Here is a 27,295-nt window from a genome sequence, read left to right as displayed (position 1 = left end):
TCTGGGCTTTCTATCCTGTACCGTTGATCTATATTTCTGTTTTTGTGCAAGTACCTTGCTGTCTTGATTACTGTAGCTTTGTAGTTGGGGAGCCTGATTCTTCCAGCTCCGTTTTCTTTCTCAAGATTGCTTTGGCTGTTCGGGGTCTTTTGTGTTTCCGTACAAATTGTGAAATTTTTTGTTCTAGTTCTGTGAAAAATGCCATTTGGTAATTTGATAGGGATTGCATTGAGCCTGTAGATTGCTTTGGGTAGAATAGTCATTTTCACAATATTGATTCTTCCAATCCAGGAGCATGGTATATCTCTCCATCTGTTTGTGTCATCTTTGATTTCTTTCATCAGTGTTTTATAGTTTTCTGAGTCCAGGTCTTTTGCCTCCTTAGGTAGGTTTATTCCTAGGTATTTTATTCTTTTTGTTGCAATGGTAAATGGGAGTGTTTCCTTAATTTCTCTTTCTGATCTTTCATTGTTAGTGTATAGGAATGCAAGAGATTTCTGTCCATTAATTTTGTATCTTGCAACCTTACCAAATTCATTGATTAGTTCTAGTAGTTTTCTGGTGGCATCTTTAGGATTTTCTATGTATAGTATGATGTCATCTGCAAACAGTGACCGTTTTACTTCTTCTTTTCCAATTTGTATTCCTTTTATTTTTCTTACTGTAATTTTTTATGTATCATTATATGCAGTTATGAGAAGCACCATCTTTATTAAAGGCAGTATGTTTTTTAAGAGGCCATGAAGGTTTGTAAGATTTTTAACACAAGATTCAGTTACAGTGGCAACATAGCAGACAGTCTTAAACTGATAGCATGAATAACTAATTATTTTGCCCAAAGTCAGTATTAGACCTTTTTTTCCCCTGTTCAGGTGCTCGAGGAGAGGCTGATGCCCAGAACATCACTGTCCTTGCCATGTGGATGATAGAGCACCCTGGGCATGAGGATGAGGAGGAGCCCCAGTCAGGCAGCACAGCCGACTCAAGGCACGGAGCCACAGTTGTAGGCAGTGGTGGGAAGTCAAATGATCCCTGCTATTTGCAGTCACCAGGAGACATACCATCAGCTGATGCTGCTGAAATGGAGGAAGGCTTTAGTGAAAGGTGAAATTCCAATTTCCATATTTCTGTTGCATGTGTTATAAATGGTACCCCAAGAACCCCATTATGTCCCTTCATAGATGCTTCTAATGGTATATAAGGTTGATAACTAGAGAGAGATGAAAAGCTTCAGTTACAAGCTTATGTTTCTGTGAAGCACCCTTAACAGAATGACATGACAGGTTTTGACTTGAATGATGTTTTTATGAAAATAAGGAAATAATTTTAACATAAAATTGCTGAAAAGAAGAAACTAAAAATTAAAATAAGTTTATTCTGAAATAAAGTAAACATGCTGATAAAATAATTTTATATAAGAGATATAAACTAGAATGTTCATTTTAATATAAATTGACTTAAAGTAATGCATTCAATAGAAATGGACTTTTAAATCTTTTCTGTCTCTTAATATGGGTTTATATTTTCATTTCTTCTTTAGTTTTTAATATCCAGTACAATACCCCCCTTTTTAAAGTTGTGAAATGAATTCTCTGATAATGCCTAGCCTAAAAAGAAATGTAATAAAATATTCTGTAATTCTTTCTAAAATCCTCCCCCTTCAGCACTTCTTATGACTTTAAATCTTTGTTTCATTTTAGCTCATGAAGTTATATGGGGGGCTCTTGTCTTATATTAATATGCAAACTTTTTCTGACAAGCTTAATGAATATTTTCATAACTTATTTTGAAATATCTGTTTTTCCAAGGCAAGGATTCCCAATCGTTTCAATTTTTAAGTATTTAATCATTTAGGATTTAGTTAAGGCCATTGACCTCATTTGAATTTAAACTTGCATTAAGCATAATTTCATTGTTGGTGTATTTCAAAACCAATTAAAATTATTGCTCAGGGCAATATGACATATTTATAAGCCAGACACAAAAGATATGTTTCAAAACATATTTTGGGGCTTCCCTGGTGGCGCAGTGGTTGAGAGTCCGCCTGCTGATGCAGGGGACATGGGATTGTGCCCCGGTCCGGGAAGATCCCACATGCCGCGGAGCAGCTGGGCCCGTGAGCCACGGTCGCTGGGCCTGCGCGTCCGGAGCCTGTTCTCCGCAATGGGAGAAGCCACAGCAGTGAGAGGCCCGCGTACCGCAAAACAAACAAACAAACAAACATATTTTGTTCTCGATAATATTTGGAGGAAAAAGTACTACAAGCAAGCTTGCACCTGTGATTTCTGTTCATGATGATTTTTAAAAATGTGTGTTGCTTTCAAACTTGCTCTTTTAGCCCTGATAATCTGGATCATGTAGAGAATGCAGCTTCTGGAAGTGGACCACCCGCTAGGGGTCGCTCAGCAGTTACAAGAAGGCACAAGTTTGATTTAGCTGCTCGAACATTGCTAGCAAGAGCAGGTAAGTGTATGTTTCACATCCTTCTCTTGGTGAAAGTATTATATAGTTTGTTTATATTTTAAAGTAAATGTAAAAGCAACATTAAAGAAGATGTAAACTAATGATACTAAGTACTCAGTACCTCCACATTAAAAGAGCAACTATTTGCATATTACTTTCTATGCATTTATATAATTTTACATAATTTAAATCACAGCATACATTCATAGATTTATTTTTGAGTTCCCTCGGGGTGAAGAAGGCTATACTGGTCACTTGTAAATATTGAGAAATTTCATAAATGCTCTCTCTGCCCTCAAAATACTTATAATTTAAGAAGTGAAGATGCATGTTTAAGGCATCACTGATGAGAAGGAGCTAGAAAGAGCACTGTGCCAAAGTAGGCACTGGCTTTTCTGATGTACTTTGTGAATTTTAGGGCTTCACTACTAGGTAAGGCCCAGATAAGCAGATATATTTTTTCATTACCTTAGTAAATATTTTTAAGATTATGTTCTGGGCATGTGAAATTTAAATTATAGGGAATATATTTTCCAAACTAAAATCTAGAATATGTCATTTGTCAAAACAGTTTAATCTTTGAACTGTTAAAACGTAAATAATGATTCAGTAATTTATGGAAACAGAAAAACTGAGACTGTTTTAGAACATATAGGATGTGTATTTAATATTTAATGAAAGCGAGTGACAAAAAAAAAACTAAAAGGATAATAACAACCCATATTTATTGAGTGTTCTTCTATATAACAAACATTATGAAATATTTTACATAGATTATCTTATTTAAACCTGTCAGCAGCTCTGCAAGGGATGAATACTATTATCCCCATTTCACAGAAGAGGAATATATATATATATGTTAGGTAAAGTTTTATGTCTGTGGTTTGGAATCCAATAAGTCAGCTGAGGTAGGCTCTCACCTGCATTGTATGGCAGTTAAGAACTGGCAAAATATTCAGAATTATTTTATACATGCAAATAAAATGCCTTTCTTGTTTTGTTCTGAGCGGGGTTATACCGCTCTGTGCAGGCCCATAGGAATCAAAGTCGGAGAGAAGGAATATCTTTGCAACAAGACCCAGGGGCATTGTATGACTTTAATTTAGATGAGGAATTGGAAATTGATCTTGATGATGAAGCGATGGAAGCTATGTTTGGACAAGACCTGACCAGTGACAACGATATTCTGGGAATGTGGATCCCAGAGGTACTGGATTGGCCTACCTGGGTGTGTGTGACTGCAGCGGGGGCTGCTCTGACTTATTTTCCTGCCCTCCTGTTCATACAGCTTACTAATAACAGCATTTCCTAGAGTTGTAACACTCTGAAAAGTCTGACATCTCATCCTAAAGTTTGGGGCTTTAACACTTGAGGTTACTTTGATACCTACAAACTAGTAAGAAAAAGTCTCTCTTGTTGCTTTCTCTGTGCGATTTTATTGCTTCTCTCCCCAGACTAGATGAATAGAGCCGTGCTGTGATAATTTGATTTCTGATATCAAAGATAGATTACAAAATAGGCATCAGGTCCCAGTCAGCTCTGCTGGGTGTTTAACATGGCTACTGTGCTTACCTTGCTATCTGAATGCATGCTCTTCTTCTTTATAGGTTCTATTTAATCACTGTAATGCCTCATTCTAGGAACCAGTGCCACCTAGATCTTGTAAATGCCTCCATCCAAGGGCAGGGTACATGATGGGTTTGTATGTTTACATTGTTTAGCATTACACTTTTTGTAGCAGGGAAACTGAGAAGTTCACAGGTATAAGTTCTATAGGAAAGAGCATATACCATATTATGTTAATAAGATAAATGAATCCAAATGACTTCTTAGAAATTCAGAAAATAGATATGCGTGTTATGATCAGATGAAAGTAGTTTTCATTGGAGGGATTTTAAATCATTTGAGATGGGGCAGATTGTCATTTTTATTAATAACTTTTTTCTTAGTAGGATAGTCAGTTACTTTTATTGTCACTTACTAGTGTGAGGAAGGGGCAAAGAACACCTTCAGACTGTGTGATCTGGATTTTAATTTGAAAGAACTTTGTTATATAGCCTTGATGAACATCTTGCAAATATTCCAGCATATGTAAACAAAATTGTTAATGTAATATAATAAATGATGTTTATCTCTTCTTAATTTTATGTTAACTTGACTAATAATTTGATATGAAATTATTTTGTGCAGCATGTTTGTGAATCTGAAGACAGGGAAGAAGTGGTGGTATGTGAACTGTGTGAGTGCAGTGTTGTCAGCTTCAATCAGCACATGAAGAGAAATCACCCAGGCTGTGGGCGCAGTGCAAACCGCCAGGGCTATCGCAGCAACGGATCCTATGTGGATGGCTGGTTCGGTGGTGAATGTGGGAGTGGAAATCCATACTACCTGCTATGTGGCAGCTGCAGGGAAAAGTACTTAGCCCTGAAGACCAAATCCAAGGCAACAAGTTCTGAAAGGTACCTTGAAATTGGATAGATAACCATACCCTCTGATCGAAGTACATAAAGTATCTCCCATTAAGACATGGGAATTGTAGCTTTTTTTATGTGAGGAGTAACCTTTAACCTTTTCTTTATAAAGACCTATGATTGCTGAATTGGGGACAAGGATGAGGGAGGTGGAAGAATTCAAGTTCCTGCCAGAGGTGGGAGCCTGTAGTCTGGGAACAGTTGGTATGGCCTCAGGTTCTTCACCGGAGCTTGACTGTGTTAACCTTTAATTTGTTGTCAAGTTGTGAGTGGGACCCTTGCTTTAACCTTCAGGAGGCTTATGTTCAATTTTTTTCTTTGGTGTTTCTCACCATAGTTTTGACATCTTAAGGTCTTTTTTCTTGATGAAAAATATAGACTGTTTAGATTAAATGAGCTTCCATGAAAATATTACTGCTTTATACCCTTGAATAGCAACTGTTTGCTATTGAGTAGGGTTTTTGCCCTTATTGTCAACTATTAAAGTCTTTAAGACGTTCTGGAATAGGTTTTGATTAAAAGCCTTATGTAGGTAACCTAGAAACCTCCCCAGTATTTTGGTAAAATAGTCATTGATTTTGTAAACACTTAATACCAATAGTTTTTATTACATTAGCCCATAACATGAAACACACTTTTTAAATTTTGTGTTGCTTTATTAATGACTTTTTAAAATGTCCTAATGACATAATTTGCACTTTGGGGCACTAACTGTTTTATATAAAAACACAATGTTCTTCGTGTTTGGTGCAGGTACAAGGGACAAGCTCCAGATCTAATTGGCAAGCAGGACAGTGTGTATGAAGGTAGTTGTTGTGAGAGCTTCTTTATTTCACATGTATTTTTGTATGTACCTTCTGCTTAACATCTGTTACTAAAACTTACCTTCGTGTGTTTGTTTGTATTTATGTACATGTTAACTTAAACTTCCCCCCAAAAGTTCAAGATAGTTTGGTAGCAACAGCCCTCGTTTTAAAAGTCAAAGGAAAAAGACCTGGGTCCTAATACTAGCTTTGCCACAGAATGTTAATTTCAGGTGGCATACATATTTTTTCAAAGTAGGGAAAGTATGTAGTACATTTTGAATTTCCATCCTAATTGAGGAAAGTAAAAGATAAAAAATTGAAGTGAGCATCAGTTTATCTGGAGCATTCATTTATTTGAAGTAACTCATTTCCTAATGATTGTGGACAGGGTCAAGAACTTTTTGTTGGCCCCATAACAATATTTTTTATTAGTTGAAACCTCCATTACCAACTGTAACATGTGCTTTTGGTTTAAATGGATTTGACTGCTCTGCCTCCCTTTCCCTTAGTCTCACTATAACTCAGGAGTGCAGTTTGGTTGGGTCACCAGGAGATGGTGCCGTAGTTCATTTTGTAGGCGCTCGGCTTTCAGTCCATCTGCATTTTAGACATATCTCACAATAACCATTGCCAGCAGAGTTATTTCATGTTTATATTCACATACCATACACTTCTTTATTTAAATTCCAGAAGACTGGGACATGTTGGATGTTGATGAAGAGGAAAAGCTAACGGGTGAAGAAGAGTTTGAATTACTCGCTGGACCACTTGGTTTAAACGACCGCCGCATTGTACCAGAACCAGTCCAGTTCCCTGACAGTGATCCGTTGGGAGCATCAGTAGCAATGGTAACAGCGACCAACAGTATGGAAGAGACTCTGATGCAAATAGGTAAACTTGAAATGCTGATTGGCATGGATTTTATAGAGTCTATATTAATTTGCTTCTTAGAAAAGTAAATAATAATAATAATAAGGTAAAGGTTAATAATAATAAGGGTTCAACGTTTCCTATCCCATCAAGTATCTTTAGCCAGTTATTCTAATGTTTTGAAGGTCTAGTATAATATTAAGTTTCTGATATTTTCTTTTTCTAAAATATTGAAGTGATAAAAAGAAAATTTATAAAATGTAGGGGGTTTTTTGTTTGTTTTAAACTTTGTGTTAAGAGAAACCTGGAAATGAATAAAAACCATTTTGCAGTATTTTTTAATCTCGGTGCGAGGGTATGGTAACTTTTTGCTGTATGGAATACTAAATAAAGAATTGGCGCAGTACTGGTGACTCAGCCCTTTATGTGTACTCAAAGCATATTTTAAAAACTATATCTTTCCTGTATTTGTTAATGTCAGTAGAAGTGATACATGAGCAAAAATAAATAAAACCAAAATATTTAAGAATCATGTTTTTCCTATAATAGATTATTGACTTAGAAATGTCCATTTCTCCCAAGCAATTTTCTGTATAACAAAGTTCCAGATGAGCAAAACACATTGATTTGCTTTATTTCCTGGTAGCCTAGAACCTAGGTAGAATGGAAAATTTTTTCAGTAGTCCGGCTATTTTTTTTCTTACCTTCTTATAAACTAAGAAAAATGTTATTTTTTTCAGGTTGCCATGGCTCTGTAGAAAAGAGTTCCTCCGGGAGAATAACATTAGGTGAACAGGCAGCTGCCTTAGCAAACCCTCATGACCGGGTGGTGGCTTTAAGGAGAGTGACTGCTGCTGCTCAGGTTCTTCTGGCCAGAACCATGGTCATGAGAGCTCTGTCTCTTCTCTCAGTCAGGTAAGTGTTATTTTGTGTCAAAAGATGTTAAGTTAGCTCCTAGTATGTATTAGACAGGAGTCTGGTATTGTTTGGGAGGATAGACGTTTTAGAAACTTGAATAGCTACTGTTGAATGAAAGAAGTTAGACATAGTCATCATTATTATTCATTCATTCATTAATTCAGTCAGTCAGTCAGTCATTCAGTTAATGCTTAGCTCTTTTTAGGTAGAAAATATTGCCATTATAGTAACTGAGTAAACTGAAAATTTTATTTTATTATCTGAAATGGGAAACCAAGGCTGTTGATCCATTCGGTGTAGGGTAAAACTAAAAGGTCGAGTGAGTTTTTTGCAGAGTTTACCAACTGTGTAGCTAAGTCAGCCTGTATATTCCATCGTGGAGACTCTTGCTATGCTCATACTGTGGAGCATAATGTTAAAAAAGGGAAGAGTGCCAAGAATACCTAAAAGACATCCATTTAGGAAATGATTAAGTAGGGGTATTTAACAGTAAATCATGAAGAAAGAAGGACCCTGAAAGAAGAACTCAAAGTTTAGATGAGGACTTCCCTGGTGGCACAGTGGTTAAGAATCCGCCTGCCAATGCAGGGGACATGGGTTCGAGCCCTGGTCCGGGAAGATTCCCACATGCTGTGGAGCAACTAAGCCCGTGCGCCACAACTACTGAGCCTGCGCTCTAGAGCCCGTGAACCACAACTACTGAGCCTGTGCTCTAGAGCCCATGAACCACAACTACTGAGCCTGCGCTCTAGAGCCCGCAAGCCACAGCTACTGAAGCCCGCGCACCTAGAGCCCATGCTCCACAACACAAGAAACCACCGCAATGAGAAGCCCGTGCACCACAACGAAGAGTAGCCCCCGCTCGCCGCAACTAGAGAAAGCCTGAGCGCCACAATGAAGACCCAACACAGCCAAAAATAAATAAACAAATTTTAAAAAATGGATATTTAAAAAAATACTTAGATGAGACTGTATGGGGTTGGCTCAAGACTAGACAGTTCGGACTGTGGAAAATGAAGTTCAGAAACTGACTCACACGTGTAGATAAACATTTGATTTATGACAGTGCTTACATTACAGAGCAGTGAGGAAAGGATGGTCTTTTCCGTAACTTGGGCTAGGTCAGATGGTTTATTCACTTAAGGAAAAAAAGTGAGTCTTGGCCCCAACCTCAAACTATATAAAGCAAATATTTCCAAGTGGCTCTTAGGTCTAAATGTGAAATGTAAATCAATAAAGTTTCTATAAGATAACAGAGGAAGATTTTATTCTTGATATTGGAACAACCAGAGATTTCTTAAGCAAGTCACAAAAGACATTCACTTTAAGGAAAACAATTGATAAATTGGACTACATTAAAAAAGAACTTCTGTTTAGCAAGTCATTTAGGAAGTAAAAAGGCAAAAAAGTTAAAGGAAAAAAAAAAACACTGAATGGGAGATGATCTTAGCAATGCATATAACCAACAAAATATGTAAAGAATTCTTATAAACCAGTAAGAGAAAGACAGACAACCCAAAAGAAAAATGGACATAATGACAAAAGAGGCTCTCAAAATGGTCAATAAATATGAACAATGAGATGTTCAGTCACATTAGTCTTCAGAGAAATGAAAATGAAAACCCCATGAGATACTACTACACACCCATCAGAATGGCTAAAATTTAAAAGACTGGGGGGGAAAAGTGATCATGATGGTGTGGAACACTTAGAACTCTCATACACTGTTGGTGAGAAAATAAATTGAGACAGTTACTTTGGAAGACTCTTTGATAGTACCAACTAAAGGTGAATATTAGCATACTCTGTGACTCAGAAAAACACTTCTGGGTATATATCCAACAGAAATGCTTACATATGTGCACCCAAAGACATAAGCAAGAACATTTATAGCAGTACTATTCATAATAGCCCCATGCTCTCATCTGTATGGATAAATGAATTGTGCTTAATTTCATTTATACGGGCATATCTTTTTTTATTGTGCTTCGCAGATATTACATTTTTTTTTTTACAAATTGAAGGTTTGTGGCAACCCTGTGTTGAGCAAGTCTATTGGCACCATTTTTCCAACAACATTTGCTCACTTCATGTCTCTATGTCGCATTTTAGTAATTCTTGCAATATTTCAAGCTTTTCCATTATTATTTGTCATGGTGATCTGTGATCAGTGATCTTTGATGTTACTATTACAAAAAGATTTCTGACGGCTCAGATGATGGTTAACATTATTTTTAAATTAAGGTATGTACATTGTTCTTTTTTAAAAAATAAGTTTATTTATTTTTGGCTGCGTTTGGTCTTCGTTGGCTGCGTGCGGGCTTTCTCTAGTTGCAACGAGCGGGGGCTACTCTTCGTTGCGGTGCGCAAGCTTCTCCTTGCGGTGGCTTCTCGTTGCGGAGCACGGACTATAGGCTCGCGAGCTTCAGTAGTTGTGGCACACAGGCTCAGTAGCTGTGGCTCGCGGGCTCTAGAGCGCAGGCTCAGTAGTTGTGGCACAGGAGCTTAGTTGCTCCACGGCTTGTGGGATCTTCCCGGACCAGGGCTCAAATCGGTGTCCCCTGCATTGGCAGGTGGATTCTTAACCACTGCACCACCAGGGAAGTCCCTGTACATTGTTCTTTTAGGCTTAGTGCTGTTGCACACTTAACAGACTACAGTATAGTGTAAACATGACTTTTATATGCACTGGGAAACCAAAAATATTTGTGTGACTTTCTTTATTGCAATATTCATTTTATTGTGATGGTCTGGAACTGAACCCGAACATCTCCACAGTATGCCTCTGTGTCAATGAAAATGAATAACTGCTGCTGTAATGCAACAACGTGGATGAATCTTACAAGCATAATGCTGAGTAAAAGCAGCCAGACAGAAGAGAATACATACTTTATTATTCTATTTATATGAAGTTCAGAAACAGGCAAAACTGGTTTATGGCCTTAAAAAGTTGGAATAGTGGTTACTTTTGAAGGCCTAGAGACTGAGAAGGGCCCAAGCAGTCTTCTGGGGTATTGGTAATGTTGTTTCTTGATCTGGAAGGTGGTTACATAGGTTTGTTCAGTTTGTGAAAATTCATGATTTGTAAACATTTCTGTAAGTTATACTTTGGTAATTCAGGTATACTTAAGTATGTCAATATTTATTAAAATAAAAAAGTTTCAAAGCAGTTTCCAGCTTACATAATATTTTTGGACATCTCTAAGGACTTGTATGACTGGTGATAGTGCAGCTTGCCTTTTATTTTGGTTGTTGGTGCTATGGATGATATGTGGGGCTCCATATGGTCCCTTAAATTTATTTTCTTTATGCATCTAAAGTGTTTTCCTTTCCTGGCAGTGGTTCCAGTTGTAGCCTGGCTGCTGGTCTTGAATCTCTGGGACTTACAGATATCCGAACGTTGGTTCGATTAATGTGCTTGGCTGCAGCAGGGAGAGCTGGCCTCTCCACCAGCCCTTCCGCCATGGCAAGCACTTCAGAACGCTCACGAGGTGGGCACAGCAAGGCCAGCAAGCCCATTTCTTGCCTGGCCTATCTGAGCACAGCAGTGGGATGTCTAGCATCAAACACTCCTAGTGCTGCAAAACTCCTGGTGCAGTTGTGTACACAGGTAGGATAGTTTTCAGTGCTTTTCTTATTGCAATGCTTATTTCCAGCCAATTCTTAAAGAACCTTCTGAGATAAAATCTTCTTTTTGTTCCAAAATTATATGTAAAAATTAAACCTATTTGTTGTGATTGCCTCTTCAGAACTTGATTTCTGCTGCAACAGGGGTAAATCTTACCACGGTCGATGATCCAATTCAGCGAAAGTTTCTACCTAGCTTTCTCCGAGGAATTGCTGAAGAGAATAAGCTTGTAACCTCCCCAAATTTTGTTGTAACTCAGGCCCTTGTGGCATTACTAGCAGACAAAGGGGCCAAACTGAGACCTAATTATGATAAGTCAGAAGTTGAAAAGAAAGGTAAGTTTCATACGATTTAAATATACAGTCTTTTAATCAATTTGATATGTTTTTAAAAATATGTTTTTGCATTGTTGTATGTGATGAATTACATAACATCATGTATACTTATTAAGTTAGATCATAAGAAAAGTGCGTGGATACTTTTTCATTGTGCCTGGAAACAAATATTAGAAAATGTACCAAATAAGTCTTGGTTTGATTAGATTATTTTATTAGATTATGGTTTGGGTCACCATAGATAATAATCCTGGTAGGCTTCCTGAATATAATTTATATAAAGTAGTGCTATTTTTTTCTTTGTCTTAAGATGATACAATTTGAAGGGACTACTTAAACACAGTACTTACCCTTCTCTTCATCAGGACCATTTGGCCAAGAGAGATGGGCTTTTGGATCTATCAGTGCATTCCCTTGACTGGCTATTAAGATCACTTTTTTTAAAAATTTATTTATTTTTCATTTATTTATTTTTGGCTGGACCGGGTCTTCTTTGCTGTGCAGACTTTCTCTAGTTGCTGCACGCGGGGGCTACTCTTCGTTGCGGTGCACGGGCTTCTCATTGTGGTGGCTTCTCTTGTTGCGGAGCACGGGCTCTAGGTGCACGGCCTTCAGTAGTTGTGGCTCGCGGGCTCAGTAGTTGTGGCTCACGGGCTCTAGAGCGCAAGCTCAGTAGTTGTGGCGCATGGACTTAGTTGCTCCATGGCATGTGGGATCTTCCCGGACCAGGGCTCGAACCCATATCCCGTGCATTGGCAGGCAGATTCTTAACCACTGCGCCACCAGGGAAATCCCTAAGATCACTTTTGAGCAGCAAAAGCCAAACTCTTATTCTTCAGGGCATGCTTCCTCTGCCCTGGCTTTAAAATGATTTCTGCTGCATTCTCAGTCGGTGTATACTTAGAGTAAAGACTATTGATTAGTGTATATAAATGTACATTTGCAGTGAATCAGATTTAATATAGAATTTGATGTGAGATAAATGCTTTATACCTTGTATGCATATCTTAGTGAAATGATCGCTTGAAAAAGTGCTAATTCTTAAAAGATAGTTTAACCCATTTTTGTTTGTTCACCACCACCAGCTCTCACCTGGGCATCATTTCATTGTTTTGTTTAAGCAGGTTTAACTGCCCAATTGTATGCCCATCCTTCCTATGATCCTTCTGCTGTAGGCCCTCTGGAGCTGGCTAACGCCTTGGCAGCCTGCTGCCTCTCCTCCAGGCTATCCTCACAGCATAGGCAATGGGCTGCTCAACAGCTTGTGCGCACTCTTGCTGCACATGATCGCGACAACCAAACTATTCCACAGACACTCGCTGATATGGGAGGAGATCTCAGAAAATGCTCCTTTATCAAGTTGGAGGCTCATCAAAACAGAGTATGTATTTTGACCCCCAAGTGTGTCGATCACCTTATGTAAGATAAAATAGTTTCTCCTCTTCTCCAAGAGCTTAAAGTTCAGATCATGGGTGTGTGTCTCTCTCTTTCTGTCTCTCTCTTACATACTCACACACACACAAGCTAAATTATCAGTTATTTGTCTGGTAGTTACCAACTCTCCTTTCTCTACGTGTGTGTTGTATACTATATGATATAATATAATACAAATGGGAAAATCAGATGGGAGATGAGAAGAAAACCAAAGGTATAGCCTCACAAAAGATGAGGGTTTATATATGCAGGAAAAGAAGCAATTGGTCTCCCTGTTTTAGTCTAACCCACTGGGCTCCTGAGCAGTGACAAGGGCAGTTTAGGAAATGAAGACTGACCCCTATTTTACCAATTTAATCATTTCATAGTCTGTGTAATTAGTTTTATAGAACATGCTGAATATTTCCATTTTATTGAATTAAATAAATGTTTTTTAATTAAATAAGCATGTTTAGTAAAGATTGTGAACAGGTCTAAGATAACTCAAAAGAGTTTGGGCATAGTACTTTAAAGCTATACTTCAAATAGGTGTATATTTACAAGCCAGTTAGAAAAGAATGAAGACTATGCATGTTGTTTTATAACATGGATACTTTTCTTTTACAATTTCATGGTAGATTTTTTTTTAATTTGATAGAACTCTTTCAAATTATAGAATCATTTGAATTAAAACTTGCTCAAATATTGCTGGACTTTTAATCTTTTCTAGGTAATGACTTGTGTTTGGTGTAATAAAAAAGGACTCTTGGCTACAAGTGGCAATGATGGCACCATCCGGGTGTGGAATGTCACCAAGAAGCAGTATTCACTGCAACAGACCTGTGTGTTCAACAGATTGTGAGTACTGACATTAGCTCTCTTGGGTAACATTTAAAAATAAGACAATCCTGGGCTTCCCTGGTGGCGCAGTGGTTGAGAGTCCGCCTGCCGATGCAGGGGACATGGGTTCGTGCCCCGGTCCGGGAGGATCCCCCATGCCGTGGAGCGGCTAGGCCCGTGAGCCATGGCTGCTGAGCCTGCGCATCCGGAGCCTGTGCTCCGCAACGGGAGAGGCCACAACAGTGAGAGGCCCACGTACCGCAAAAAAAAAAAAAAAAAAAAAAAAAAGACAATCCTAAACATGCTTCATCTTGGTTGTGTTAGTGTACTCAAATTATCACTAAAATTTTTTACAACTTCTTCTCTTAGAACAGTCTCCAGTGTTTTTTTTTTAATTTGCAAGATAGTAATTTAGAAAATAAAAATACTAACTGTCAATATTTGTCAGCTTACTCAAAATTAAATCAAGGTCTACTATGCCAGCATTATAAATGTTCAATTCTATAAAACAGTAGGCTAATTTTCCATCATTCTTCAAGGATTATTTAGGAATTAGGGTAATGATATTTTTTTTGTAGCACAGTGTAGCATCTTTTATAGCTAGCTATAAAACTTCCCTAGCTATTAGGCAAACAAGAGTCAGTGTGCTCTGAGTAATAACCATATGTATAACCCATATGGAATCAGAATACTTTTGTTGACAAATTATGTACTACATTAAATGATCAGTTGTCTAAGTATTACTTTTTTGTAATTCTACATTTTTCACATTATGACAAACACTAGCAATTATGTGATTGTCAAATACTGCTAGCCAGGCTTTTGAAATGTAAAAGCTTTTGATCTGCCTTTATGTACTATAGTCTATATAAAACCCTTATTTTAAGGTTTAGGATTTAGTTTACTTTGTGATGATGGGGATTAGAATTCCATACATATCTGTTACATTCTAGGGAAGGTGATGCTGAGGAAAGCCTGGGATCACCTAGTGATCCAAGTTTCTCACCTGTTTCCTGGAGTATCAGTGGCAAATATCTAGCTGGAGCTTTGGAAAAGATGGTGAATATCTGGCAAGTTAATGGTAAGAGTCACATAAATACTAGTAAACTACTGAAGCTACTTTTAAAAAAAAAAAGCCTTTCTCTTAGCCTCCTAAGTCCAAACATTGGCTTCCCTTCACCTTGAATCTCACAATCTATTCATCAACTGTGAAAATCTATGCATAGTATGGTTTAAATTAAAGAGAAAGTGTTCATTTCCTGACTTTTCCTTCTAGGAGTTTCAATTAACCTGGTAGTTGTAAACTAAAAATTCTTTCTATGGACCACTCAGCATTCAGGGTAGGATTTGAGGAGAAGTAGCAATCACTGCATTTTTAGCTATGTATTCTTTTGAATCACCTGAAATATTTCTATTAATGTTATCTGTTTCACAGGGACAAACTCTTGTTAATTTTTCGTAACCTCTCTGGAAAGTAAAAATTATTATTGTAATCTTGGGCTTACCAGCATTTTTGTTTGCTTTTGCATGTTTGGGTAATAGCTGTTCTATTTCGTACATTTGAAGGAACAGCTAGCCTTAACTATAGGTAAATTTTGTATATTAATTTGGTTTTCAGTAATTATTAGGAAAGGACTTAAGTGTTTGACATTTGTATGTTGATTATTTTCCTTTATTCTTTCTCCTATAAAGCTATCATTTTTGTCATATTAATAGTTACAGAAGAGCTATGAATTTGATAATCATATGTAGTATGTAAATGCAGGATCTTGCCTTGCAGTCTTATTCATTAGTAGGCTATTATGAAATTGGGGACTGCTTTGAGTGTATTAAATTAAATAGTACGTATTTTTTTTCTTGTTATTGTTTTTAAGAATTAAGTGACAACTAGTTAACATTTTCTCCCTCTTTAGGAGGAAAAGGGTTAGTAGATATTCAGCCTCACTGGGTATCTGCCCTGGCTTGGCCAGAAGAGGGTCCATCCTTAGCCTGGTCAGGAGAATCTCCAGAATTATTGTTGGTGGGACGGATGGATGGATCTCTAGGACTGATTGAAGTTGTTGATGTATCCACCATGCACCGTCGAGAATTGGAGCATTGCTATCGAAAGGATGGTAAGTGACTGGAATTGTGTCTGGTTGAGAAAGTGTTCCCCCCAGTCAAATAGATTTACTTTTTTGGCATATGCAGAGTAAATATTACTTTTGGTTTTGTTTTCTAAATTGTTCAGTTGGTATTTCATTTTAGTTAGTTACTAAGCTGAAAGATATTTCTTTGTCAACCCCTACCACACATCACTGCCAAAATAAGATCTAAATTAGTCATTTATCCTTTGTGCAAGTGTCTGAACACTTCTAGTGGGCTCTAGGTCTCTCTAGAAAGTTAAGAGTGTCTAAGAGGAAAAAAGATAATAATCATTGATGGAGATGAAATTGTTAACAAATGAGTAAAATTAAGGAAATGGGGGGAAGAGGAGAAGGGGAGGGAAGTTCCTGATTTAAGAAGTCATAGCAGGAAGCCTACTTTTACTTATTTTCTCACTATCTTCCTTTTGGATGGCTAGTCATCTTACTAGATAGTTTTTATTATATGTTTTCGGGGAGTAGGATATCTGGAAGATCCCAGCCACAGCCATGCAGTTTCGAGGCCTGGAGGACAGCACGCTTGCTTCTCAGATGTCTGAGAGGAAAGCTTGCCCTCTCTTCTCTTCTCTCTCAGCATGAAGGGTGCACTGCCCAGTTAGCAGTCCCTGTCCTCCCCTGACAGCCCGCGGCTCCTTTTTATTCACAGAGTAATACTCATGTCATTACTCTCAGTTTCTGTCTTCTGCGAATACTGGGGATCCTCCAGAAACATGTCATCTCCATCACTACAAGTCAATATTCATTTGCTTTCTTCAAGGTCCATAGCCCTGGTCTGATAGTATTATAGGGTCTCCTGCAGAGGCGGTGGGTGGCTGTGGCTCATTGTGGGGACAAAGACAAGGGCAGCAGCAGTTCTGGGGAGTACGCACTGGCCTGAGCCCTCCTGGTGGCTGCCATTTTCTTACCCAGTTCTTTTTTAAATAGATAATACCATCATACGGTTCAAAAAATTTTAAGTTTAAAAAGGTATACAGTAGGGAATTCCCTGGCGGTTCAGTGGTTAGGACTCCGTGCTTCCACTGCAGGGGGCACGGGTTTGATCCCTGGTCAGGGAACTAAGATCTCACATGCCGCGTGGTGCAGCAAAAAAATAAATAAAAAGGCATACAGTAAAAAGTCTTTCTCACATCTGCTCAGCTCCCATGTCCCCATTCTACTCCCACAGATACTGGTTTTTACTTCTTTTGTAGCCTTCCAGTGTTACATATACTTAAACAAGTATGAATGTAGCTTGTTAGAATATAACATGTTTGTTAGAATATGGAAACACACTGAATAGGCAATATTAAGCAAAAGAAGGGACAGGAAATTTTTTTTTCTAAGAGTTGGATTATTTCACTTCTCAGTTTCATGGTAGATTCTGGTCCAAAAGGAAAGAACCTTATACAGTGACTTAAAATCAGCAAGGGAATTCAGTTTTTGTCTCTGTTTTTCTTTTTTCTTTTTGTACACGGGCCTCTCACTGTTGTGGCCTCTCCCGTTGCGGAGCACAGGCTCCGGACGCGCAGGCTCAGTGGCCATGGCTCACGGGCCCAGCCGCTCCGTGGCATGTGGGATCTTCCCGGACCGGGGCATGAACCCGTGTCCCCTGCATCGGCAGGCGGACTCTCAACCACTGCGCCACCAGGGAAGCCCTGTCTCTGTTTTTCAGTAACCACTTCAAAAGAATGAAAGATTAAAAAATGAGGTACTCCTCGTCATTTACAAATAACACTTTTAAAGTGGGTTACATGGAATCCCAGCTGTAAGCTTACATTTTGTCTAAATGTGTTAAAGAGATGTTTGTAAACTTACTTGCAGTGGTTGTAGAGGTATATATTTGTTGCAAAGTCTCTGTCTTTTAAGGGAGACAATGACAAATAAGTCTCTCTTATTTTCTTTTTAAAACTTTTATTTTGTTCTATCATGTTAGTGTCTGTAACTTGCATTGCTTGGTTCAGTGAAGACAGACCATTTGCAGTGGGATATTTTGATGGAAAATTGTTATTGGGAACAAAGGAACCGCTTGAGAAAGGAGGCATTGTTCTAATTGATGCACATAAGGTAAAGCATGTTTACCTGATGGTTGCTTTTTCTTGTTTTATACTGTAGTATTGCTTGATACTAGTTTCTCAAAGAACTTTTTTATATCAGTCACTTATGATTTAGTATTCTATTGTTATACAAAGTCTTTGGGCCACGTATATAAATGGAAAAGTCTGTGTAAGAAAGCCATTGAACTAAGAAAGAGGTAAAACCAAAACAGTGAAATAGGATTACCCTTGGAACACCCCCTGTCAGAGTACCTCCCCCTAATGCTAGAAATTCCATCTATGAAGAATGATTCCTTTGCCTTAAACAGAGGTTGCCAGTTCAGATGCTTATGGGGCCATCTAGGCAAGTAACATAAATGCATGAAGCCAGGAGCTGGAAGGTGTGAAGAAGGGCAAAAAAAAACGAAGTCAGAAGAACCCAATGATGACAGCCATATAAACACAAGACATGTCCCAGATTCTCACAGTATTAGCTGTTTTTGGTGTAAGAGATGCTTTTTTTTTAAAGTCTCTTCTTTTTCATATTTTAATGATCAGTAGTCCATAAAAATAACTTTAAAAATGGTGATGAAAGATAACATATCCCTTCTGAATCAGAATTTCATAATTCATTCATCCAGCTAACATTTACTGAGCTTTGACTGCAGCAAATATATATAGTGCAGACTATATTAAAGGGTGAGTTGGTCTAGTGATTGGAAATAATATGCCAGTATCTAATTTGCATAAAATGTTGATTTCAAAATAATTGAGTGATAGAAGTATAGGTCATAAATTATTAAGTTTAAAGTATTTGTGAAGGAAGCATTAACTATGATTTTTTGTCTACCTCTACCATTTTAAGGATACTCTTATTAGTATGAAGTGGGACCCAACAGGTCATATTCTTATGACATGTGCCAAAGAAGAAAATGTGAAACTCTGGGGGCCTGTTGCAGGATGCTGGCGCTGTCTAAATTCACTCTGCCATCCATCTATTGTAAATGGCATTGCTTGGTGCAGCCTTCCAGGGAAAGGATCCAAGTTGCATTTACTAATGGCCAGGTACGTTGTAAGTTTGTGTGTCTGTGTGTGTCTTAATTTTCATATTAGTATAGACTGTTACTTGCATTAAGTGTGGCTTCTCAATAATCTTAAACAGTTTACTGCCAGTTACTGTTCTTATAATGTGTAATACCATAAGATCACCTTAGGGAAATAAAGAAGTTTTCCAATGTGAAGCTTGGAATATGTAATCCAAAGATATGCCATCTCCTTAACCGTGTGTGATATTGTTAGAATATAGATCCTACTTGTATTTCTTGTGAAAGATTATAGCATAACTACTACAAATAAATTTTTAAAATATACTGTAGTAGTTCTATCATGTCTTAATTGATTGCTCTTTGAGAATATTTTTACTTCTGCATATTGACATGTTTTGGTTTTATGTGATCAAATTTTTTAAGTGGCTGTCAGAGTGGCTTAGTATGTGTTTGGCGTATTCCACAAGATACCACACAGACCAGTGTGACTAGTTCAGAAGGATGGTGGGACCAGGAATCAAATTGCCAGGTAAATATTCTGGTGTTTTTCAAGACTTTATTTGAAACCACAGATAGTATATGTTATCAAGTAATACTCCTACTCGGTATCTCAAATGTCAAGAGCCATTAGGGAAATGTGAATAATTGTCATACTTTGTGTGCTCTCTGAATTAGCCTAATTTTTTATAAGTCAGAGATACCATAATTGCTTGTTAAGGTGAGATGTTCAATAAATATGGAGCGGTGATCGTTTATGGTATATAATCAACACTACCAATAGGTGAGTCCTAAGCTAAAGTTTTTGGTACAGTGAAGCAGGAACACCACGGGAGCACTCCTATTCAAAGTATCTCCTACTGATACCAGAATTCCACCTATGAAGAACCATTCCTTTACCTTAAACAGAGGTTAAAAATTTACAATAGACAGGGAATTCCCTGGCAGTCCAGTGGTTAGGACTCAGTGCTTTCACTGCTGTGGCCCTGGCTTCAATCCCTGGTCGAGGAACTAAGATCCCACAAGACGCGTGGCATGGCCAAAAAAAAAATTACGGTAGATGCTCACAGAGCCATTTGGTAAGGAACATAAATTCATTCACAAAGATGTGGAGAAGGTAAAACACACACACACACAAACACACACACACAGGAGTGCACATGCTTCATATAAAAGGCATAGTTGCCACAGAGGAGATTGCCACCCTCCAGAAATGAGAGCGTGTTGCTACCAGATTGTCAAATTTTTTTGTTGTTGGAAACCAAAAATTCAGTGTTTTAAGTAAAATCTCCCAATATTAAACATTGGCATCTGACTTGAAATTCTTTAAAACCCTGGTTGGCCGGTTGAATTGTATCCCTGAGTTGCCAGTTTGCAACCTCTGTTGCTTTCTCTTTTGTTCATTATACAAATACATTATGTCATTTTTGGGTAAATGAGTATATCTGGTATTATGCTGTCTCATAACTAAAAGGAAGAGGGAGCTTAAAGGCAGGGAGAAAGGGGTGAGGAGGGAGGAGTAGATAGCTCACTAATGGGAGGAAAATATCACAGAAGCAGAGGTAGGAGCACTAGAGATAAATCTGATTTGCTCTCTGTGCTAAAGAGTAGCCCTTTGGACAGGCCTACCTATTTCATTCCTAAAACCTGCAGAGCAAACATGAGATTAGATACCATGGGACAGACAGACCCATAAGCCAACAGAAAGAGGAACTTGTTTGTATAGCACCAGCATGTGCAATTCGCAAATGTTAGAGGCTAAAAGTGAAAATTACATGAAGTGAAATTTAAAAATTAAAACACTCATTAAAAAGTAGAAGTTAGAATTTTCCTATCTCTGAGGGATAATTGGAACTTAAATGTAGTCATTTCTTCCAGTTTGAAGAGTAGAGAACTAGCTTAGAAGTGTATCAAAAAAGATGAAACAGCATCAGCAAAGGAGAACCAGATTGATATCTTATTATTTTCTCTGTCAGGCTAGTCCTTATGAGAGAGTTGTCCTTCCCTCCTCCCCAATTTTATACTGAAATATAAAATTTCCAAGAATGAATTGTAAATCTTGAATCTATAAATTGTTTTATTTTTCAATATTTGTTAAAAATAAAAATGAATTGCAGGATGGATATAGGAAATCAGTCGGAGCCAAGTGTGTTTATCAATTGCGAGGACACATCACCCCTGTCCGGACCGTTGCCTTTAGTTCTGATGGGTTGGCCCTGGTGTCTGGTGGTTTAGGTGGCCTCATGAACATTTGGTCTTTAAGGGTAAGAGTATAGATGTTATTTTTATCTTAAGAAATGTTTTTATATTAACTTATATGTGATAAAAGTTAACCCAACCAATCCTAGGAATATTTTGTGTAATAATATCTTGAATATTGAAGAAACCCCTTTCAGAGTTCTCTGCCCTTTAATTTTTTTCTTTTTTTAATATCTTTATTGGAGTATAATTGCTTTACAATGGTGTGTTAGTTTCTGCTGTATAACAAAGTGAATCAGCTGTACATATAAATGTATCCCCGTATCTCCTCCCTCTTGCATCTCCCTCCCACCCTCCCTATCCCACCCTTCTAGCTGGTCACAAAGCACCGAGCTGAGCTCCCTGTGCTATGCGACTGCTTCCCACTAGCTAGCTATCTTACATTTGGTGGTGTATATATGCCCATATATACACTACCACTCTCTCACTTTGTCCCAGCTTACCCTTCCCCCACCCCGTATCCTGAAGTCCATTCTCTAGTAGGTCTGCATCTTTATTCCCATCTTGCCCCTAGGTTCTTCATGATCTTTTTTTTTTTTTTTTGTTCCATATATATATATGTTAGCATATGGTATTTGTTTTTCTCTTTCTGACTTACTTCATTCTCTATGACAGTCTCTAGGCCCATCCAGCTCACTACAAATAATTCAATTTCATTTCTTTTTAATAATGAGTAATATTCCATTGTATATATGTGCCACATCTTCTTCATCCATTCATCTGTTGATGGACACTTAGGTTGCTTCCACATCCTGCCTATTGTAAATAGTGCTGCAATGAACATAGTGGTACATGACTCTTTTTGCATTATGGTTTTCTCAGGGTATATGCCAGTAGTGAGATTGCTGGGTCGTATGGTAGTTCTATTTTTAGTTTTTTAAGGAACCTCCATACTGTTCTCCATAGTGGCTCTATCAATTTACATTCCCACCAACAGTGCAAGAGTGTTCCCCTTTCTCCACACTCTCTCCAGCATTTATTGTTTCTAGATTTTTTGATGATGACCATTCTGACTGGTGTGAGGTGTTACCTAACTGTAGTTTTGATTTGCATTTCTCTAATGATTAGTGATGTTGAGCATCCTTTCATGTGTTTGTTGGCAATCTGTATATCTTCTTTGGAGAAATGTCTATTTAGGTCTTCTGCCCATTTTTGGATTGGGTTGATTGATTTTTTTGATATTGAGCTGCATGAGCTGCTTGTATATTTTGGAGATTAATCCTTTGTCAGTTGCTTCATTTGCAAATATTTTCTCCCATTCTGAGGTTGTCTTTTGGTCTTGTTTATGGTTTCCTTTGCTGTGCAAAAGCTTTTAAGTTTCATTAGGTCCCATTTGTTTGTTTTTGTTTTTATTTCTATTTCTCTAGGAGGTGGGTCAAAAAGGATCTTGCTGTGATTTATGTCATGGAGTGTTCTGCCTGTGTTTTCCTCTTAAGAGTTTTATAGTGTCTGGCCTTACATTTAGGTCTTTAATCCATTTTGGGTTTATTTTTGTGTATGGTGTTAGGGAGTGTTCTAATTTCATTCTTTTAACTGTAGCTGTCCAGTTTTCCCAGCACCACTTATTGAAGAGGCTGTCTTTTCTCCATTGTATATTCTTGCCTCCTTTATGAAAAATAAGGTGACCATATGTGCCTGGGTTTGTCTCTGGGCTTTCTATCCTGTTCCATTGATCTATATTTCTGTTTTTGTGCCAGTACCATACTGTCTTGATTACTGTAGCTTTGTAGTATAGTCTGAAGTCAGGGAGCCTAATTCCTCCAGCTCTGTTTTTCTTTCTCAAGATTGCTTTGGCTATTTGGGGTCTTTTGTGTTTCCATAAAAATTGTGAAATTTTTTGTTTTAGTTCTGTGAAAAACGCCATTGATGGTTTGATAGGGATTGCAGTGAATCTGTAGATTGCTTTGGGTAGTAGAGTCATTTTCACAATGTTGATTCTTCCAATCCAAGAACATGGTATATCTCTCCATCTGTTTGTATCATCTTTAATTTCTTTCATCAGTGTCTTATAGTTTTCTGCATACAGGTCTTTTTTCTCCTTAGGTAGGTTTATTCCTAGGTATTTTATTCTTTTTGTTGCAGTGGTAAAATGGGAGTGTTTCCTTAATTTCTCTTTCAGATTTTTCATCATAAGTCTATAGGAATGCAAGAGATTTCTGTGCATTACTTTTGTATCCTGCTACTTTACCAAATTCACTGATTAGTTTTAGTAGTTTTCTGGTAGCATCTTTAGGATTCTCTATGTATAGTATCATGTCATCTTCAAACAGTGACAATTTTACTTCTTTTCTGATTTGCATTCCTTTTATTTCTTTTTCTTCTCCGATTGCTGTGGCTAAAGCTTCCAAAACTATGTTGAATAATAGTGGTGAGGGTGGGCAACTTTTCTTGTTCCTGATCTTAGTGGAAATAGTTTCGGTTTTCACCATTGAGAATGATGTTGGCTGTGCGTTTGTCACATATAGCCTTTATTATGTTGAGGTAAGTTTCCTCTGTGCCTACTTTCTGGAGAGCTTTTATCATAAATGGGTGTTAAATTTTGTCAGAAGCTTTTTCTACATCTATTGAGATGATCATATGGTTTTCATCCTTCAGTTTGTTAGTATGGTTTATCACATTGATTGATTTGTGTATATTGAAGAATCCTTGCATTCCTGGGATGAACCCTACTTGATCATGGTGTATGATCCTTTTAATGTGCTGTTGGATTCTATTTGCTAGTATTTTGTTGAGGATTTTTGCATGTTTGTTCATCAGTGATATTGGCCTATAGTTTTCTTTTTTTGTGGTATCTTTGTCTTTTTTTGGTATCAGGGTGATGGTGGCCTTGTAGAATGAGTTTGGGAGTGTTCCTCCCTCTGCTATATTTTGGAAGAGTTTGAGAAGGATAGGTGTTAGCTCTTCTCTAAGTGTTGGGTAGAATTCGCCTGTGAAGCCCTCTGGTCCTGGACTTTCGTTTGTTGGAAGATTTTTAATCACAGTTTCAATTTCAGTGCTTGTGATTGGTCTGTTTATATTTTCTGTTGCCGGTTCAGTCTTGGAAGGTTGTGCTTTTCCAAGAATTTGTCCATTTCTTCCAGATTGCCCATTTTATTGGCATGTAGTTGCTTGTAATAATCTCTCATGGTCCTTTGTATTTTTGCAGAAGTTGTTACTTCTCCTTTTTCATTTCTAATTCTATTGATTTGAGTCTTCTCCCTTTTTTTCTTGATGAGTCTGGCTAATGTTTTGTCAATTTTGTTTATCTTCTCAAAGAACCAGCTTTTAGTTTTATTGATCTTTGCTATCATTTCCTTCATTTCTTTTTCACTTATTTATGATCTGATCTTTATGATTTCTTTCCTTCTACTAACTATGGGGTATTTTTGTTCTTCTATCTCTACTTGCTTTAGGTGTAAGGTTAGGTTGTTTATTTGAGATTTTTCTTGTTTCGTGAGGTAGAATTGTATTGCTATAAACTTCCTTCTTAGAAGTGCTTTTGCTGCATCCCATAGGTTTTGGGTCATCATGTTTTCATTGTCATTTGTTTCTAGGTATTTTTTTATTTCCTCTTTGATTTCTTGAGTGATCTCTTGGTTATTTAGTAGTGTATTGTTTATCCTCCATGTGTTTGTATTTTTTACAGATTTTTTCCCTGTGATTGATATCTAGTCTCATAGCATTGTGGTCGGAAATGATACTTGATACGGTTTCGATTTTCTTAAATTTACCAAGGCTTGATTTGTGACCCACGATATGATCTCTCCTGGAGAGTGTTCCATGAGCAATTGAGAAGAAAGTGTAAACTGCTGTTTTTGGATGGAATGTCCTATAAATATCAATTAAGCCCTTCTTGTTTAATGTATCATTTAAAGCTTGTGTTTCCTCCTTTATTTTCATTTTGGTTGATCTGTCCATTGGTGAAAGTGGGGTATTAAAGTCCCCTACTATTATTGTGTTACTGTCGATTTTCCCTTTTATGGCTGTTAGCATTTGCCTTATGTATTGAGGTGCTCCTATGTTGGGTGCATAAATATTTACAATTGTTATATCTTCTTCTTGGATTGATCCCTTGATCATTATGTAGTCTCTTGGATTGATCCCTTGATCATTATATAGTCTCTTGTCTCTTCTTTGTCTCTTGTACTAGTTTTTATTTTGTAGTCTATTTTGTCTGATATGAGAATTGCTACTCCAGCTTTCATTTGATTTCCGGAATATCTTTTTCCATCCCCTCCCTTTCAGTCTGTATGTGTCCCTAGGTCTGAAGTGGGTCCTTGTAGACAGCATATACACGGTCTTGTTTTTGTATCCATTCAGCCAGTCTATGTCTTTTGGTTGGAGCATTTAATCCATTTACATTTAAGGTCATTATTGATATGTATGTTCCTATTACCATTTTCTTAATTGTTTTGGGTTTGTTATTGTAGGTGTTTTCCTTCTCTTGTGTTTCCTGCCTAGAGAAGTTCCTTTAGCATTTGTTGTAGATCTGGTTTGGTGGTGCTGAATTCTCTTAACTTTTGTTGTCTGTAAAGTTTTTGATTTCTCCGTCAAATCTGAATGAGATCCTTGCTGGGTAGAGTAATCTTGGCTGTAGGTGTTTCCCTTTCCTCACTTTAAATTTGTCCTGCCACTCCCTTCTGGCTTGCAGAGTTTCTGCTGGAAGATCAGCTATTAACCTTATGGGGATTCCCTTGTATGTTCATTGTTGCTTTTCCCTTACTGCTTTTAATATTTTTTCTTTGAATTTAATATTTGTTGGTTTGATTAATATGTGTCTTGGCATGTTTCTCCTTCGATTTTTCCTGTATGGGACTCTCTGCACTTTCTGGTCTTGATTATTTCCTTTCCCATATTAGGGAAGTTTTCAACTATAATCTCTTCAAACATTTTTTCAGTTCCTTTTTTTTTCTCTTCTTCTGGGACCCCAAGAATTCGAATGTTGAGGTCTCTGAGGCTGTCCTCAATTCTTTTCTTTCTTTTTTCTGTATTCTGCTCTGCCGTAGTTATTTCCACTTTTTTATCTTCCAGGTCACTATCCGTTCTTCTGCCTCAGTTATTCTGCTGTTGATTCCTTCTAGAGAATTTTTAATTTCATTTTTTGCGTTGTTCATCATTGTTTGTTTGCTCTTTAGTTCTTCTAGTTTCTTGTTAAACATTTCTTGTATTTTCTCCATTCTTTTTCCAAGATTTTGCATCATCTTTACTGTCATTACTCTGAATTCTTTTTCAGGTAGACTGCCTATTTTCTGTGCATTTGTTTGGTCTGGGGTTTTACCTTGCTCCTTTATCTGCTCTGTGTTTCTCTATCTTCTCATTTTGCTTAACTTACTGTGTTTGGGGTCTCCTTCTTGCAGGCTGCAGGTTCGTATTTCCCGTTGTTTTTTTGGTGTCTGCCCCCAGTGGCTAAGGTTGGCTCAGTGGGTTGTGTAGGCTTCCTGGTGGAGGGGACTGGTGCCTGGTGGGTGGGGCTGGATCTTGTCTTTCTGGTTGGCAGGACCATGTCCAGTGGTGTGTTTTCAGGTGTCTGTGAAGTTAGTATGATTTTAGGCAGCCTCTCTGCTAATGGGTGGGCTTGTTTTCCTGTCTTACTAGTTGTTTGACATGGGGTGTCCAGCACTGGAGCGTGCTGGTCGTTGAGTGGAGCTGGGTCTTAGCGTTGAGATGGAGATCTCTGGGAGAGGTTTCACCATTTGATATTACATGGGGCTGGGAAGTCTCCAGTGGTCCAGTGTCCTGAACTCGGCTGTCCCACCTGAGAGGCTCAGGCTTGACACCAGGCTGGAGCACCAAGACCCTGTCAGCCACATGGCTGAGAAGAAAAGGGAGAAAAAAAGAAAGAAAGAAAGAAAGAAAAAATAAATAAATTAAATAAAGTTATTAAAATAGAAAAAAATTATTAAAAAGTAATAAAAAAATAGAAAGAAGAGAGGTAGCAAACCAAAAAACAAATCTACCAATGATAACAATTGCTAAAACCTATACTTAAAAAAAGAAACAAAAACGGACTGTCAGAACCCTAGGACAAATGGCAAAAGCAAAGCTATACAGACAAAATTACCCTAAGAAGCATAAACATACACACTCACAAAAAGAAAAAGGAAAAAAAAATTA

The 27,295-nt window shown here is 37.6% G+C and overlaps 1 protein-coding gene across 12 annotated transcripts in view; it reads left to right on the top strand.

Moving 5' to 3' along the window:
- HERC1 (HECT and RLD domain containing E3 ubiquitin protein ligase family member 1) overlaps positions 1-27,295 on the top strand; it is a 214,857-nt gene that overhangs the window by 152,260 nt on the left and 35,302 nt on the right. For 8 of the 12 annotated variants that reach the window (XM_029239001.1, XM_029239011.1, XM_029239006.1 and 5 more), the window contains 17 exons: positions 873-1,104; positions 2,339-2,463; positions 3,471-3,691; positions 4,654-4,922; positions 5,688-5,740; positions 6,431-6,631; positions 7,351-7,525; positions 10,868-11,138; positions 11,278-11,491; positions 12,613-12,872; positions 13,635-13,762; positions 14,698-14,825; positions 15,658-15,858; positions 17,801-17,931; positions 18,766-18,965; positions 19,370-19,475; positions 21,061-21,207. In XM_029239001.1, coding sequence (XP_029094834.1) covers positions 873-1,104; positions 2,339-2,463; positions 3,471-3,691; positions 4,654-4,922; positions 5,688-5,740; positions 6,431-6,631; positions 7,351-7,525; positions 10,868-11,138; positions 11,278-11,491; positions 12,613-12,872; positions 13,635-13,762; positions 14,698-14,825; positions 15,658-15,858; positions 17,801-17,931; positions 18,766-18,965; positions 19,370-19,475; positions 21,061-21,207 — 3,062 coding nt within the window. The remainder of the gene's footprint in view (positions 1-872; positions 1,105-2,338; positions 2,464-3,470; positions 3,692-4,653; positions 4,923-5,687; positions 5,741-6,430; positions 6,632-7,350; positions 7,526-10,867; positions 11,139-11,277; positions 11,492-12,612; positions 12,873-13,634; positions 13,763-14,697; positions 14,826-15,657; positions 15,859-17,800; positions 17,932-18,765; positions 18,966-19,369; positions 19,476-21,060; positions 21,208-27,295) is intronic. The other 4 variants (XM_029239008.1, XM_029239012.1, XM_029239004.1 and 1 more) reach the window with 3 other exon arrangements.

The sequence above is a fragment of the Monodon monoceros genome, unplaced genomic scaffold, assembly GCF_005190385.1.
Source record: "Monodon monoceros isolate NGI ecotype Baffin Bay Population unplaced genomic scaffold, NGI_Narwhal_1 Super_Scaffold_21, whole genome shotgun sequence".
NCBI classification, from domain to species: Eukaryota; Metazoa; Chordata; class Mammalia; order Artiodactyla; family Monodontidae; genus Monodon; species Monodon monoceros.
The sequence above is the reverse complement of the archived record's forward strand: the minus strand, read 5'-3'. Positions and strand labels throughout refer to the sequence as shown.